At 42.7% G+C, this 15,869-nt stretch overlaps 1 protein-coding gene across 1 annotated transcript in view; it reads right to left on the bottom strand.

Moving 5' to 3' along the window:
• Positions 1 to 287: 287 nt before the first annotated feature.
• LOC143987742 (cyclic GMP-AMP synthase-like) overlaps positions 288 to 15,869 on the bottom strand; it is a 37,960-nt gene continuing 22,378 nt past the window's right edge. The window contains exons 3-5 of the mRNA XM_077486729.1: positions 11,245 to 11,490; positions 7,361 to 7,457; positions 288 to 1,254 (exon numbers count right to left, since the gene is read on the bottom strand). Of these exons, the coding sequence (XP_077342855.1) occupies positions 858 to 1,254; positions 7,361 to 7,457; positions 11,245 to 11,490 (740 nt within the window). The 3' untranslated portion in view covers positions 288 to 857. The remainder of the gene's footprint in view (positions 1,255 to 7,360; positions 7,458 to 11,244; positions 11,491 to 15,869) is intronic.

The raw sequence follows: 15,869 nt of genomic DNA, 5'->3' as shown, positions 1-15,869 counted from the left end.
TTGTGATGGTTATATGTATAATTTTCTTGGGATCACAGGACAAGGGAACTACATAGCATTTTTGGGTGTATAAAAGGGTATTTAATTCCAGCAAGTAACACTACATGACTTTCCATTTATTCTTTATCCCAAACAATTATCTTGTTAATGGGAACCTATTCATTTAACTTTTTCTTGTTTTGAAGGGTTTGAAACTTTGATGGCCTGACCAAATAAAACAATATTACTATGATCGGTTTTCTTATCCTTTTCTCTTTCTAATGTATCCAAAACACAGGACCAATTCCTTACCAGACAAACTGGATATTTTTATTTCTAATTAAAAATGATCAAACAATGCATATTTAATTGCAACTTGGTACTGGTGTACCTATTTACATCAACATATTTTTTCCACATTTCTATTGAGCCCACATATGTAGGTTTTAATATGCATAATAATACGGCATGGTCAATAGGCAAGTGTATTTTAACAGTTTAGCACTTTTTCTTCTTGTAATAGCTATAATTACTTAATCACTTAACTTAATAAAAGTTTATAATGTTCCTAAATTGTAACTGTACTTATAATATAATGGGGGATTAAGAATGATACAGGGAAAACTTTCAATTTTTTTAGCAATTTGAATTATAATATGCTGCAATAGGAGAGAGAAGAATATACAAAGTAACTGAAAAGTGTAGCATGTTTTGTTTCTACAATAAAAAATACCTTGACCACCCAGACTAAATTATTGGATACAATGTCAGCCTTGGGCTGAGAAGCTATGTATGCATACAGAAGCACACAGTTTATATAACATCCTGTTGGCCCTGGGGGTGTTCCAGGAGGATTTTTAACAGTCGGTGGAAGGGAATTAAATATATCCCCTATAAAACTGTGGAAATGGCATAGCACCTGCAGACTGCACCTTTGGCTGAAATAATGGATAGTCGTTTGTTTTTTGATTTTCTAATGCTTCGAAAAGGTTGTCACAGCTTTTTTTTGGAATGTCATCTATACTGAAAAGATTATGGGAAGGTATAAAAAAATTTAAAAGATCATAATTTTTCAGGTATTCCTGAAAGAATTCAACATATCTTTTAAAGCAAACATCCAGATTTGTCATCTTCCAATCTTCATCTCTTGGGTAGTTTGTGCATATGTGCAGTAGAGCAGTCTTAGCGTGGTATGAAATGAATTCATTAATACTTTGCGTTCCACTATGCTTGAGTTTTTCTAGTAGATCCTTCATCAGTTTAAGACATGGCTTCCTGAAGAACATTTGTACAGTGAGAGCATGCTACAAATTAGGACTATATGTACAAAATATGGGAAAAGCAGGCACAGATATCTTTTCATCCTTGTGACATAGAGGGGGTTATTTACGAAAAGGCAAATCCACTTTGCACTGCAAGTGCACTTGGAAGTGCAGTCACTCTAAATCTAAGGGGTAGATCTGAAATGAGTGGAAGCTCTGCTGATTTTATCATCCAATCATGTGCAAGCTAAAATGCTGTTTTTTATTTCCCTTGCATGTCCCCCTCAGATCTACAGCGACTTTACTTCCAAGTGCACTTGCAGTGCAAAGTGGATTTTCCTTTAGTGAATAACCCCCAGAAAGTCTTAAACCTTTGGATCATACTATCAAATATATAAAGTAGACGCTACTCCTTGAAGAATATAAATCACAATAAAATACAGGCATACCCCACTTTTAAGTACACAATGAGGTTTATTTACTAATGCTGGAAAGTGCAAAATCAGGCTCACTTCTGCATAGAAACCAATGAGCTTCTAACCTTAGTTTGTTCAATTAATCTTTCCAGCTTTAGTAAATAAACCTCATTGTGTACTTAAAAGTGGGGTATGCCTGTAAATAACATTCAGTAACACATGTAACGTTATTTAATATATCAAGTACAGGCATACCCCACTTTAAGTACACAATTGAGTTAATTTACTAAAGCTGAAAAGTGCAAAATCAGGCTCACTTCTGCATAGAAACCAATGAGCTTCCAGGTTTTATTACCAAAGCTTAATTGAACAAACTGGGATTAGAAGCTCATTGGTTTCTATGCAGAAGTGAGCCTGATGTTGCACTTTTCATCTTTAGTAAATAAACCCCATTGTCTACTTAAAAGTGGGGTATGCCTGTAGTAACCAGTCCATATAAATATTATTCCGGTCGCCGTGCCTTTAACCAATAGTGTTCAATAGTATTCCAAAAGAATGTGACCACTCACTCACCAACTGTACAGAAAATTACCATGGAAGGGCTATATCACTTTTCAGATACAAACCAAGATGGGGATGGGATAAATCTACATTCACCATGAACTCCCACACACATATTTTCAAAATATCAGAATAGTGACATGGGGTTGATTTACTAAAGGCAAATAAACTTTGCACTGGAAGTGCACTTGGAAGTGCAGTCCCTGTAAATCTAAGGGGTAGATCTGAAATGAGGGGAAGCTCTGCTGTTTTTATCATCCAATCATGTGCAAGCTAAAATGCATTTTTTTTATTTTCCTTGCATGTCCCCCTCAGATCTACAGCAACTGTACTGCCAAGTGCACTTGCAGTGCAAAGTGGAGTTGCCTTTAGTAAATAAACCCTATAGTGTAGCAAGTTTATTAAAAACTGGGTAAATTTAAAACACATATGATAATGCACTCACATTTACAAGGTGCTTGAGAAGCACTAATACAGATAGCTTTTGGAAAAGTCAGAGCACTGTGGCTTGCATGGTAAAGCCAGCCTGTGTTCCAAGAGACCGGATATGACATCTGAGATTACCTGAAAGTGACGATCATGGTAGCGATGCCACAGTCTCAATATGCCTCATGTCCCTCACAGTGTGTCTTCCACAAGCAGTGTAAACTGCTTGGTTTATTTTGAAAAAATGAAAGCTAAAATTACACTCACAAAGGATCCTTTGAGAAAGCCTGGGGGGGCGATACGTGTCAGGTGGTCAGCGTGCAGTGATTTATCACGCTAGGCAGGGACGTGGTGCCATCTTGCCGATGTCTAATCTGTCATTGTGAGAGTATACTGTGCTTATTACCAAATATTTGATGTGGTGGCTTTTTATCCTGTGAGTGTTATTTTCATTTTCATTTTTTAAATAAAGCAAGCAGTTTACACTATGAAGCACCTTTTTTTGTTATTTACATGTTCCTTGCACGCCGAGGACTGGAGAGCTGAAAAGCGATATCTGCATGCTGACTGGTTGGCTGTACTAAGAAGTGCTTATTGACCTCCTTTTTATTAATGAGATCTGTGTTACAAGGTAAGGAGACATCTTCACTGTGAGCAGTGGTGGTCACTGTTGTCCAGGGTGTTTTGCACACGTTTGTATACACTGAAGAGTTGCTCAAGTTCATGGATTATTTGCCAAATCAAGATCTGCTTAAAGATTTAAATTGGACAGTATATTTGGGAGTTTTACTTAGTCTCTTCATATTTCATGTGTGTGGCATTTTGGAGTTTATTAAGGACTTAGGGGGTTAGTTACGAAAGGCAAATCCACTTTGCATTAGACATGTGCAGACTGAAATATTTTGTTTTTGAATTTTGTTTTAGTCCGAAAAATACATTTATTCAGTTACTCACGAAATTTGTTTTTATTTATTTTGTTTTTCGTTAAAAAATTGCATTTGTCCGAAAATTCAAATTAATTACGGTTGAATCTGTCATTGAAGGCTTATGGTGTCTGTTGGAATGTTTAAAGAAGATTCGATGGAGCAGCGAAACTCACTTATGATGCTGCAATCATACATTCCTGGTCGAATATTTCGACTACAAGCTATAGTAGGATTCTAATGTTGTACGTCTTCTATGGGTTTTTTTTAAGGCTATTTGCATAGAACACATGTCATTATCATTAGCATTAAGAAAAAAAATGCATGGGGGTCCCCTGAAATTCCATACCAGGCCCTTTGGGTCTGGTATGGATATTAAGGGGAACCCCCTGCCCAAAAAAATGGCATGGGGGTCCCCTTCAAAATCCATACCAGGCCCTTCAGGTCTGGCATGGATTTTAAGGGGAACCCTGTGCCCCAAAAAAATGGCGTGGGGGCCCCCCTCAAAATCCATACCAGACCCTTATCCGAGCACGCAACCTGGCAGGCCGCAGGAAAGGAGGGGGGATGAGAGAGCGCCCCCCTCCTGAACCGTACAAGGCCACATGCCCTCAACATTGGGAGGGTGCTTTGAGGTAGCCCCTCAAAGCACCTTGTCCCCAGGTTGATGAGGACAAGGGCCTCATCCCCACAACCCTGGCCGGTGGTTGTGGGGGTCTGTGGGCGGGGGGCTTATCGGAATCTGTAAGCCACCTTTAACAAGGGGACCCCCAGATCCCGGCCTCCCCCCTGTGTGAAATGGTAAGGGGGTACAAAAGTTCAAAATTCAAAAAGTGACAAAAAAAGTGTTAAAAATGACAGGAGACAGTCTTTGACAATTCCTTTATTAAAGTCTTCTTTCATCTCCTTTCTTCTGGTCTTCTTCCTTCTACCTTTCTTCATCCTTCGGTTTCTTCCTCCATCTTCTTCTTCCTCCGATCCTCTTCTTCCTCCGATCTGATTCTTCTTGCTCCGGTGTTCTCGTCCAGCATCTTCCTCCACGGCGTCTCTTCTTGCTTCTCGGGCCGCTCCGCGCAATGGGAGGCTCCCGCTGTGTGACGCTTCTCTTCTTCTGACAGTTCTTTTATAACAGAGGGTGGGGCCACCCAGTGACTCCACCCCTTCTGACGCATGGAACTGTAAGTGTTTGTTTATGAAACCGAGATGAGCTGCGATCCTGATGATCTCAGACCATTATCGGTTTATGAAACTGAGATGGTCAAGGGAGAACAGTTTTTGAAGGTGCGATCTCGGCACCTCACCGGGAATCTCTGTTAAAATTGCCCCTCACAGATTCTCAAGCCCAGAGGTGGAGAGTCAGGGAGAGAAGAGAGTCCCCGGAGAGGGGGAAGGAGGAAGATCAACTTTCCTCTTCCACAATCAACCTCCAAGAGAGTAAAAAGGCCTTTCACACCCCCCCCCCCCCCCCAACCAGAGGAAGTTAGAAACATTGTATGTATATATACTGTATATACAGTGCCTTGCAAAAGTGTTCAACCCCCGTCCCTCTTGGATTTTTACCCATTTTGTTATATTACGGCCTTTAGTTCATTTTTTTATCTCAATTATATTTGATGGATCAGAACACAATAGTGAAATGATGTCCACCTGTGTGTAATCTAAGTGTCACATGATCTGTCATTACATATACACACCTTTTTGAAAGGCCCCAGAGGCTGCAACACCTAAGCAAGAGGCACCACTAACCGAACACTGCCATGAAGACCAAAAGGACTCTACAAACAAGTAAGGGACAATGTTTTTGAGAAGTACAAGTCAGGGTTAGGTTATAAAAAAAATATCCAAATCTTTAATGATCCCTAGGAGCATCATCATAACCAAATGGAAATAACATGGCACAACAGCAAACCTGCCAAGAGACGGCCGCACATCAAAACTCATGGACCGGGCAAGGAGGGCATTAATCAGAGAGGCAGCAGAGAGACCTAAGGTAACCCTTGAGGAGCTGCACAGTTACACAGCAGAGACTGGAGTATCTGTACATAGGACGACAATAAACCATATGCTCCATATAGTTGGGCTTTATGGCAGAGCGGGCAGAAGAAAGCCATTACTTTCAGCTCAAAACAAAATGGCACATTTTAAGTTTGTGAAAAGGCATGTGGGAGACTACCAAAATGTATGGAGGAAGGTGCTCTGGTCTGATGAGACTAAAATTAAACTTTTCGGCCATCAAAGAAAACGCTATGTGTGGCGCAAACCAAACGCATCTCATCACCCAAAGAACACCATGGTGGTGGCAGCATCATGCTGTGGGGATGTTTTTCAGCAGTCGGGACTGGCAAACTGGTCGGAGTTGAGGGAAAGATGGGTGGTGCTAAATACAAGGGTATTCGTGAGCAAAACCACACCACTGTGTGTGATTTGAGGCTAGGACGGAAGTTCACCTTCCAGCAGGACAATGACCCCAAACACACTGCTAACGCAACACTTGAGTGGTTTAAGGGAAAACATGTAATGTATTGAAATGGCCTAGTCAAAGCCCAGACCTCAATCCAATAGAAAATCTATGGTCAGACTTAAAGATTGCTGTTCACAAGCACAAACCACCCATCTTGAAGGAACCGGAGAAGTTTTGCAAGGAGGAATTGGCAAAAATCCCAGTTGTAAGATGTAGCAAGCTCATAGAGACTTATCCAGTGACTTGGAGCTGTGATAGCCGCAAAAGGTGGCTCTACAAAGTATTGACTTTAGGAGGGCGAATAGTTATGCACATTGACTTTTTCTGTTACTTTGTCCTATTTGTTGTTTGCTTCACAATAAAAAAACGCGAAAAATGCCAAGGGGGTGAATACTTTTGTATATTATATATATTTATATATAGAGAGGGGAGAGAGAGAGAGAGAGAGAGAGAGAGAGAGAGAGAGATAGAGAGAGAGACAATATTATCTATTGTTCCAAACAGTTATGGTATTTTTAGTCAACATTGCATTGTCTGTGTCCATCTATGAATCAAACTATTTTTGGTGTGAACATGACTTATTGAATAAATATTAATTTGTCAATAGCACAGTCTGTATTCACATTGATCCTGGTTGTGTTCTTAAAGAATTTTGCATTGGCTAGAAATGAACTCCAAATAGATTTATTGTTCAGGCATTCCCTGACAACTGATGAGTTAAACAAACATATGATTAGTAGGCACCGGATATACCAACTGCAGTCTATACTGGCACTACTGCGTTTTGTGTTTGGAATTCTATTTTTAAATAGAATTTTGTTGCTTTGAAGGAAATATGTAATGAGAGTAATATGCCTGACTTCATCTTTGGAAAATACCAGTTGCCTGGTTGTCATGCTGACCCACTATCTTAAGTAGTCAGAGCCCCAGACCTAGGACATGTGTGCATAAAAGGACTTCTGACTTTGTCCATCTGAATGCTTGTCCTGGTGGGTATGCAATGATAGCTGACAATTAGGCAGGCAGAAAAGGCACGCCAGAAGTATACCAGTTGAGTACAGTTGAATTTCAATTGTATTTAAACCAAAAAGTGTCAACATTCATTTTTAAAGAATGTCAGGTACACTTATGGGAAATTATAGGTAGGAATGTGTGGAGAGTCAGAATTTTAGCCCACAATGGATGTCACAGTGAGATCGAGCTCACACAAAGCAGTGACCTGACAGGCTATCAAATTCTGCAACTTTTTACTCAGAGCTAGAAAAAAAAAGCTGGAGTTCTAATGTGATGAACTGTTATAAATAAGTCGGTAGCACTATTGCCATTACTAACCTGCAGCACATGGTTTCTTGACAGGTGGTGTTGTCTTTTTCATGATGATTATTCATTATATCCTTTTCAATATTTGAAAAGGAAATACGCCAGGTATCTGTAAAAAGGAAGCAGTCATCTACATGAGCAGGCAGAAATGATGGGGTGAGAGGTTTCTGGCATCTTAATATACACTAAAATCAAGAGAGAGCTGTGATATGCTGGCAATGTACCCATTCAAATGGTGTCCCCAGCAAAATTACACATTTACTGTACCCGAGGAAACCGCTTGAACAAGTATACAATACACACCTCCCAACATTTTGAGATAGGAATGAGGGACACCTACTAGCAAGGATAATTAACCCCCCCCCCCCCCCAAAAAAAAGGTTAATTAAATCCACAAGGATTTTTTTTAACCACTACTATTTTTTTATATATTTTTTTTTAAATATACAAATGCAGCAATTTAGAATTTGGATGAAACGTTTAGCCCTGAGAAACACTTTGTATATAAAATGCACTTTTTATCTTTCAAACTCTATAGATCAGACCATAATAAGGGACAAATGAGGGGGGGGGGGGATGGACAGGAGGACATTGCTCCAAATCAGGGAGAGTCCTTCCAAATCAGGGACAGTTGGGAGATATGTACAATATAGTGACCTCTACCAAGCAAAGGGATGCGTTTTGAGCACTTGTTAATTTGTTAAAACAGAACTGCTGTTCTAAAATATGTTTTTTTCCACATCCACAAATCATGTGCACAAATTCTGTGTTCAAAGCTTCGCAGATCCTTGGAATATTATGAAAAATCCCATAAATAACTATCCTGGCTAATGCTAAAGAGAGAGACCATGGGTAATCAATCTGAAGAAATCACTCCAAATTAAATATGGTTTCTGGTCTTCAAATGAGTGTTTTTTAGGTGCAGTAAAAAATAGTTTTGAAGCATTCATGATGCAGTTTTCCTCAAAACGTGCTTAGAGTCCACTAGTAGTAGTCACATGTAAAAATTGTCTAAAAATGAACATGCATACAATACACTGCACCACACCTAAACTGCAAAAAGTGTGAACAAGCTCCAGGTCGATCCTATTTCAAATTGCAAATGCAATTTTATTGTAAAAGGCTTGGTGAAGGAGAAGGATGGTTCAAGGAAACCTCCCGACCTGGAAAAAAATAATAATAATTTAGCCGTCTAAACTCCCATTCTGTATTCCTGGTCAATGACAAACTAGGCAACGGAATCCAGATGAAGCCTACTTACTTAAAAACAAGTCGAATATGACAGATCTCATTGCTGTATCTTGTCCAGTCTGCTGATGAATATTCCCATTTTTCCCCCTCTTTTCTGTGCCATTCTTTATATGTGCAGATACAATAAGCACCCGTACATAAAGAATGGGTTTTCAATCCTGCTGTAGGGCATCACAGCAGGCACAACTGGTAGTTTTGTTGAAAGAAGAAAAAAAGTGACTCTAAGGCCCCTTTCACACTGGGGTGGTGTGGGCGTCAGCGGTAAAGCGCTGCTATTTTTAGCGGCACTTTACCGTCGCTTTAGCGGCGCTCTGTGGCCGCTAGCGGGCGGTTTTAACCCCCGTCAATGGCCAAAAAAGGGTTAAAACCGCAGCGGCGCTTTGCCGGCGGTATAGCCGCGCTGCCCCATTGATTTCAATGGGTAGGAGCAGTTTAGGAGCAGTGAATACACCGCTCCTTTCACCGCTCCAAAGATGTGGCTAGCAGGACTTTTTTCACTGTCCTGCTAGCGCACTGCTCCAGTGTGAAAGTCCTCTGGCTTTCACACTGGAGTGAAAGGGGCCGGATTTTTTCAGGCGCTACACAGGCACTATTTTTAGTGCTGTAGCGCCTGAAAACCGCCCCAGTGTGAAAGGGGCCTAATTTCTATTGAACAATTCACCTTTTGCACTAACCACACTATATTAAATGCATTGCATGCAAAATATTATTCTTCTGGATAGTGCTTGCTCAGATAGTGCATGTGTTGACATCATCAAAAAAACAACTAAACACATATGAACACATTTGACATGTAACACACTCACATGCATTAGAATTTGAATAGAATTAGAATTTGAATTTGCGTTTTAAAATGTGAATAATACAATTAGGTGAAAATGGGTCCTTAAGAGCAAACAAAATATTACAAAACTGTACCTTGGGCATCCATTGTATAGAAAAAGCTTTAGGGTTTGATATGTTTAGTCAGTTCCCCATTGTGCTCTTTTGAGGGACGAGATTACAAACTGGTTTGCTTGCAAAGCTTTTACCAAGTTCTTTGTAGTGAATGACAGTGTCAGGGGCATAAAAGGATTAGCGCCCTTTCACATTGATGGTGGTTCGCATTTTTGGTGCGTTTTTGGGTCACATGTCCATTTTTCACAGGTGCAGGTGGCCCAAAAAAGCAGTGGAAGTGCATCTGAACCACAAAATTATATATATATATATATCGCTATAAAAATGCATATGTGTTTTTACCACGATTTTGCTACAAAGCAGTGTGCAAGGGGCCATAGTAATTTTGCAAATGAGAAATATAGCAAAAGTGAAATCCAGGCACATATAAAACCCCATTTAATCCAGGTATTCATTCATTAAATATCAATTAATTGTTTTTACATAGTTATATCAGCTTCCCATCATCCTCTGTACAGTAGCACTTTAACTGAGGGGGGCAGCACTCTGAGCCAATTAAAGCTATGTTTCCTGGCCAGTAACATACCTCCTGTATTAGAGTACATAAATGAAGGAGCACAGGGACCTTTGGGAAGCAGCATTGTCAGTCTAGGGGGAGGGGAGTGTTAGCTGGACTAGCAGATTTAAATACACTAACAAACTGAAGCCAAATTACAGCTAATACATTAAAGGCAGTTACAGCAAACAGATTTTTTTCCCTTTTGGGATAAAAGTTTTATACGAATAAGTAAAAGCTGATCATTATAAGAACCCCTGTTAGTGGTAAATGGCTTGTCAGACTTACTGGCTTGATCAAATGGTGGAGATAAAGGAAAGAAAGCCTAAAAAAGAAAACTGATACAGTCATCACATCTAAGAATTGGCAAGCTGCAATATCATAAATTATTTTTTACCAGTTTTAACATGGAGGAGGGAGCAGAGTCATGACCTCACCAGTGGGCCTATTCTTTTTCATTGTCCATTTATACCAGGGGTGTCAAACTCAATTTCATTGTGGGCCGCATCAGCATTATGATTGCCCTCAAAAGAGCCAGTTGTATCTGTAAGATTAGATGTCCAGCGCATCCCCTCCTCTTACATTAGAAGTCAAGAACCCCCCCACCATCAGAAGTTGAGTCCCCCAGTCTCCCTTACATCACAGTGCACCCCCCTTTCCTTATGATGCTGGGAAGAAGTGGATGCATTGCTTGAAAGCAGAAAGTAGGGCTCTGGAGGAGGATCAGAGGAGGGCCGGAGCTCTCCTGCAGCTGCAGGAGAGGTGCGAGAGCCACATAAACTGGCCTGGAGGGCCTGATTCGGCCCACGGGCCTTGTGTTCGACACCTGTGATTTATACACTAGGGACCAGTCGGTGACCAAAATGCATTGCTTTATTGGATTGCAGAAAAGAGAAATAAACAACTTTTTATGCTGTCTGGCAGAAGTGCCTGTTTCACAAGAACATCTTTAGTTTGGTATGTAAAATTCTTGTACGTTAAAAATTCATTTTAAGATGTATTAACATAATGCTGATCAAGATTTTAGTGCATCTAGGTGCACAGGCAGTAACTGTCAATTTTTTTATATAAAAAAAAATAAAAAAAATCGAATTAGTTTTCATATGTATTCCTACTGGGTCTTTATCTGAACTGAAGTTCAGCTAACAATAACCATAACTACATAACATAAGCAAGCAGCCATACATCTTACCTTTATTGTATTTCGTCCCCTGGCTGGGTTTTTTGGCTACCATGTAGCATGGCTCATTTTTATATTCCTGTATTTTGCGTTTGCCAAGCCAGTTGTCAGTCTTCATTCCAACACTTGCTTCTCTAGGCCATTGTTGTATTTCAAGAGCAAGAACCAGATCCACTGATATAGCTTCAGGTTTATTAGAAATAGTGAGCGTAACTGCAGGGCTTGAAGATTCTCTTTTGTTCAAGGAGACTGACCCATCTGTTGTAAAAAAAACAGACCTATTTGTGCTTGTGGAGTTGTGTGTCAGGTAGTCACAAAGAGAGCCATCCATCCAGTTCAACCTGAGTGAGTGTCTACAATTGTCCCTATGCCTGTACATTGCACACTCACATCAGTCCCTACCCTCAAAGAGCCCACAATCAAAGGTCCCCATTCATATACTAGGGCTATTTTTGGACAGAAGCCAATTAACTTACCTGCATGTCTTTGGAGTGTGGGAAGAAACCAGAGTACCCGGAGGAAACCCTGTGTGGGTAACCCACATATAAATGAACATATCAAAATTGTCAAATTTACCCGAAGGGCCAACTTCTGGTGAGTTTGACATTGCAGAGCATTCAAGTAGACATGAAAAAAATAGTGCTAAATCATCAGATTCAATTTGGAATTCCAGGTGAACAGTTAGACACATATGTGTGTTGTTTTTCCTGCCAAAAGGACTTTTATCTATGCCTTCTGGCACACTGACAGTCAGGCAGGTGACAGATTTATTTTTGCATTTTTATTTTAATTTTAGCAATGTTGCTTCCTATGTTACCCCTCCTTCTCTGGCTTGTTCACTGGACAATATACTGTCTGAGTATTGTCAGCATTTTTTAATTAGTAGAAAGGTGACCTAGGAAGAATTAGAGTGATGAGAGACTTGTGGCTCTTTAAAGTGGTAGTCAATTCATGTATGCCTTTTTTTACCTACAGGTATGTTATTCCTTTTACCTACAGGTAAGCTTTATGATAATCTCCTAAAGGTGCACTGATTAAGAGATATTCCACAAAGCAGCACTGGGGCATGCTCTCTGAAAGAACGGCATACCATCCATGCTGATAAATTTAAGATGGACAATCTGCCTAGAAGAATTTCAGCCACGTGGGTAGCAGGGAAGGCTGACAGCTGAGATGTAACTTGATCCTCCAGCAACCTTATGCTAAAGAGGCTTTGCTCCTCCCTGCCTTCAGCTACCTTCTCAACCAGCTTTCATTGCTAAAGATTGCCTGTCTGAAGAACTTGCCAACATGCCTGTGGCTGCTGAGACCTGTAGTCCTCCCTGCAGAACACCAGCTCTGGAGATCTGACACTGTGTGTATATGGACTCTTGCTTGTGCACGTATGCTGAGGCAGCCACAAGCCTGAGTTAGGGATTAGGGATGTTAGGAAAAGACTGTACCTTATGTTGACTATTATATTGTGAAACTCATCATGCTTTGTCAAGCCTAGTCTGAAGTTACTTAAAGGAATGCCTGGTGGGTGCATGCGCGGCTCTCCAAGATGGCGGATGTGTAATCCGTGAGCTCCGGTCTCGTCCCGCGATCCGCGGCCCCTGTAATGCTAACGCTAGCACAGATTGATCCAGGGGCAAGCCTCCGACTCTCCTCATCACTCCCAGGTACTTCATGGGAAAAATCGGGGATCAGCGATCGGCGTATCGTCCCCCGCAACCCCCGCAGCCCTCCTCCAACATGGATCACTTTCTAACTAGGCCCTCATCCCCGGCCCCGATCACACAGGGAGATCCGAAGGACTATGTCAGTTCACTTATGGCGGAGGATTCCTCGCAGCGGTCACCCAGACAGCCCCCACCTCCCCCCCTCCGCAGGCCCTCACACCGGAGTTGATGGATCTCAAACTCCAGGCCCTGGCGCAGCAAGTTACCAGGGACATAGCCCAGGAGATGGGAAGGATCTCCAGAGAACTTAGGGGGGAAATAGATGCCCTAGGGGAACGCACGGCGACCCTGGAAACAAAATTTGAGGAGACTCTGCATTATGTGCAGGCCATTGAAGAGAAAAACGCTACTCTTAAAAATTCTGTCTCCCAACTACAACTCCAACAGGAGGATCTCGAGAACAGAGAACGACGCCAAAACCTCAGGATCCGCGGTGTTTCTGAGAAGATAGCTGACAATAACATCAGGCCATACCTTCTAGGTCTCTTCAACACCCTGGCCCCGGACATAGTGGACATAGACTGGCGCCTGGACAGGGCCCACAGGTCCCTGGCTCCTTAACCCCCTGCAGGGGCCAGGCCCCCGGGATATAGTGGTACGTTTCCACTTCTATGAAAGCAAGGAGGCCCTGACCAAGGCTACGCGCAACAGGTCCAGCATTGAGTACAAGGGGGATAAAATTCAACTGTTTAGTGACCTTTCTCCCATCACGTTGGTCAAGCGTCGCTCTCTGAGACCCATCACATCCCACCTTCAGGAGCACAAGGTCCCTTATTATTGGGACTTTGCCTTCCGTTTGAGTGTCACCATGGAGGGGGCCCAGCACACCCTACGGGACCCCCAGGAAGGTGAGGCTTTCCTCAAGAAGCTGGGCCTTCCCCCGCTCCCTGCAGAGTTTGACCAAGCACCTCCGACTACCCCAAGACACAACTCTCTTCCTCCCAGGATCTGGACTCCGGTGAGAGGAAGAGGATCGAGGGCCTACTCCACACCCCAACGCTCTCAACGCTCCAGACCCCCCACCTGAGGACCTGTCGGGGTCCCCTCGGAATTTGCCCTTTTTTTTTCTTCTTGCCTCACACAGGGGGTTGCGACCTTTTTGATGGTTCCCCCCCGTGGAGTGAGGTATGCCTCTACAGTTGGTTTTTGGCCCTGTGCGGTTCCACCGCTAGTTCAGAGTTCCCAGTTGGGCTGTTTTTTCTAAGGTTCTGCTATATACTTAAGTTTATGGTTGCTTCCTTCGGCTACTGACTTTGTTACGGAGGACATGGGGAGCCCCTACAACACCATCGACCTCTCTGGATCGTCGGGGCGGGATGTCACGGACCCCCTTCCATGTTGGGAACTGCCATGTTCCCCACCAAGTCCTTGGGCTGCGGCCAAGGACCCCTGAGGGGTTTGACCCTCTCAGGTTTTTTCTTGCTGACCTTTTTTGTTTTTTTTAGGCCGTGCTGGCCTTATGGTTGCTCTGTATCACTATATTCAGTGGCCCCCTTTTTGGGCCTGCACGCATACCCCCTTTTTGGGGGACTGATATGTGTCTTCTTTTTTTCATACTATTGTTTTGATGTTTTCTTGGTGTTTTGGTTTTTTATTTTTTATTTTGATTTTATTGCTTTTATTGGGGTTTTTCCTCTAATGCATTTGCCGGTAACTGTTATGTGCATTTTATGTCTACATATGTCCTTAGGTGTTTCTTTCCATGTTGCAACTAACTCTATTGTTAGCAATATCTGTTTTAATTATAATGTGCTGATAGGCAGGTTAGGGCCCCTCCCTGGCCCCCTCTTGAGCCATGTTGTGTCTGGGCCTCCGCCCTTTGACCTGCATGTTCACTGGCCTGACTGCCCCGACGCGACATGGCTTTGAAACTGGTCTCCTATAACGTAAAGGGCCTGAACTCCGTCAGGAAGAGATGGCTGGCCTTGAGGGAGTTTAGGGCCTCTGGCGCGGATGTGATATTAGTCCAAGAGATGCACTTCCGGGCCGGGGGCTCCTTTAGATTCGCATCTAAACATTTTTCGGTGTCTTATGTGGCATCGGATCCCTCGGGTAAAGCTGGAGTAGCAATTTTAATAAAAAACTCATGTCCTCTCCAGGTTAGGTCATCTCAAGTGGATCCTCATGGTCGTTATATTATATTGCAGGGATCCTATCTCTCTAACCCTATGACGATCATGAACGTCTACGCCCCCAATTCAGGTCAGGTGACGTTTCTCACAGATGCCTTGGCGCGTCTGCATAAGCTTTCTTCTCCCTTTACAGTTCTAGGGGGGGACTTTAATGCTGTGCTCTCTCCCGCCTGGGACAGACGATCTCTATTTAATCTCACTCCACCCCCGGCCTCTCACACCCTGGCTACCTCCTTTAGGAAACTTATTCGTACACATCACTTGTTCGACGCTTGGCGGCTGAAACATCCCTCGGGTAGGCAATACTCATTTTACTCCCCTCCTCACAAGATGTTCTCTCAACTGGATTATTTTTTTATTACAGCCCCCTTGATATCTCACGCAGTGTCGTCTGACCTGGGTGCGATAACCTGGTCGGACCATGCCCCCTTGACTCTAGATTTATGCCTCTCTGCTGCTTTCCCCATGAAATGTCACTGGAGACTCAACGAGTCCCTGCTCAAGCACCCTGAAACCAATGCTAAACTCGAGGTGGCCCTGACCGAATATTTTCTCCTGAACAAAGGCTCCATGCCCAGCCCATCCACCCTCTGGGAGGCTCACAAGGCCTTCTTCCGGGGGCAATGTATTGCCCTCGGTTCCCGAAGGAAAAAAGATGCGGCTCTCTTGAAAACTTCTTTGCTCCTAGAGCTTCACAGAGCAGAAAGAGCTCTGCTGCGCTCCCCCACGGTGGATCGGCTGTGCACGGTCACTGGCCTGCGGAACCGTATATAATATCTAGACA

The sequence above is a fragment of the Lithobates pipiens genome, unplaced genomic scaffold, assembly GCF_037356315.1.
Source record: "Lithobates pipiens isolate NorthernLeopardFrog02 unplaced genomic scaffold, aLitPip1_a1.2 Scaffold_18, whole genome shotgun sequence".
In the NCBI taxonomy this organism is placed as follows: Eukaryota; Metazoa; Chordata; class Amphibia; order Anura; family Ranidae; genus Lithobates; species Lithobates pipiens.
The sequence above is the reverse complement of the archived record's forward strand: the minus strand, read 5'-3'. Positions and strand labels throughout refer to the sequence as shown.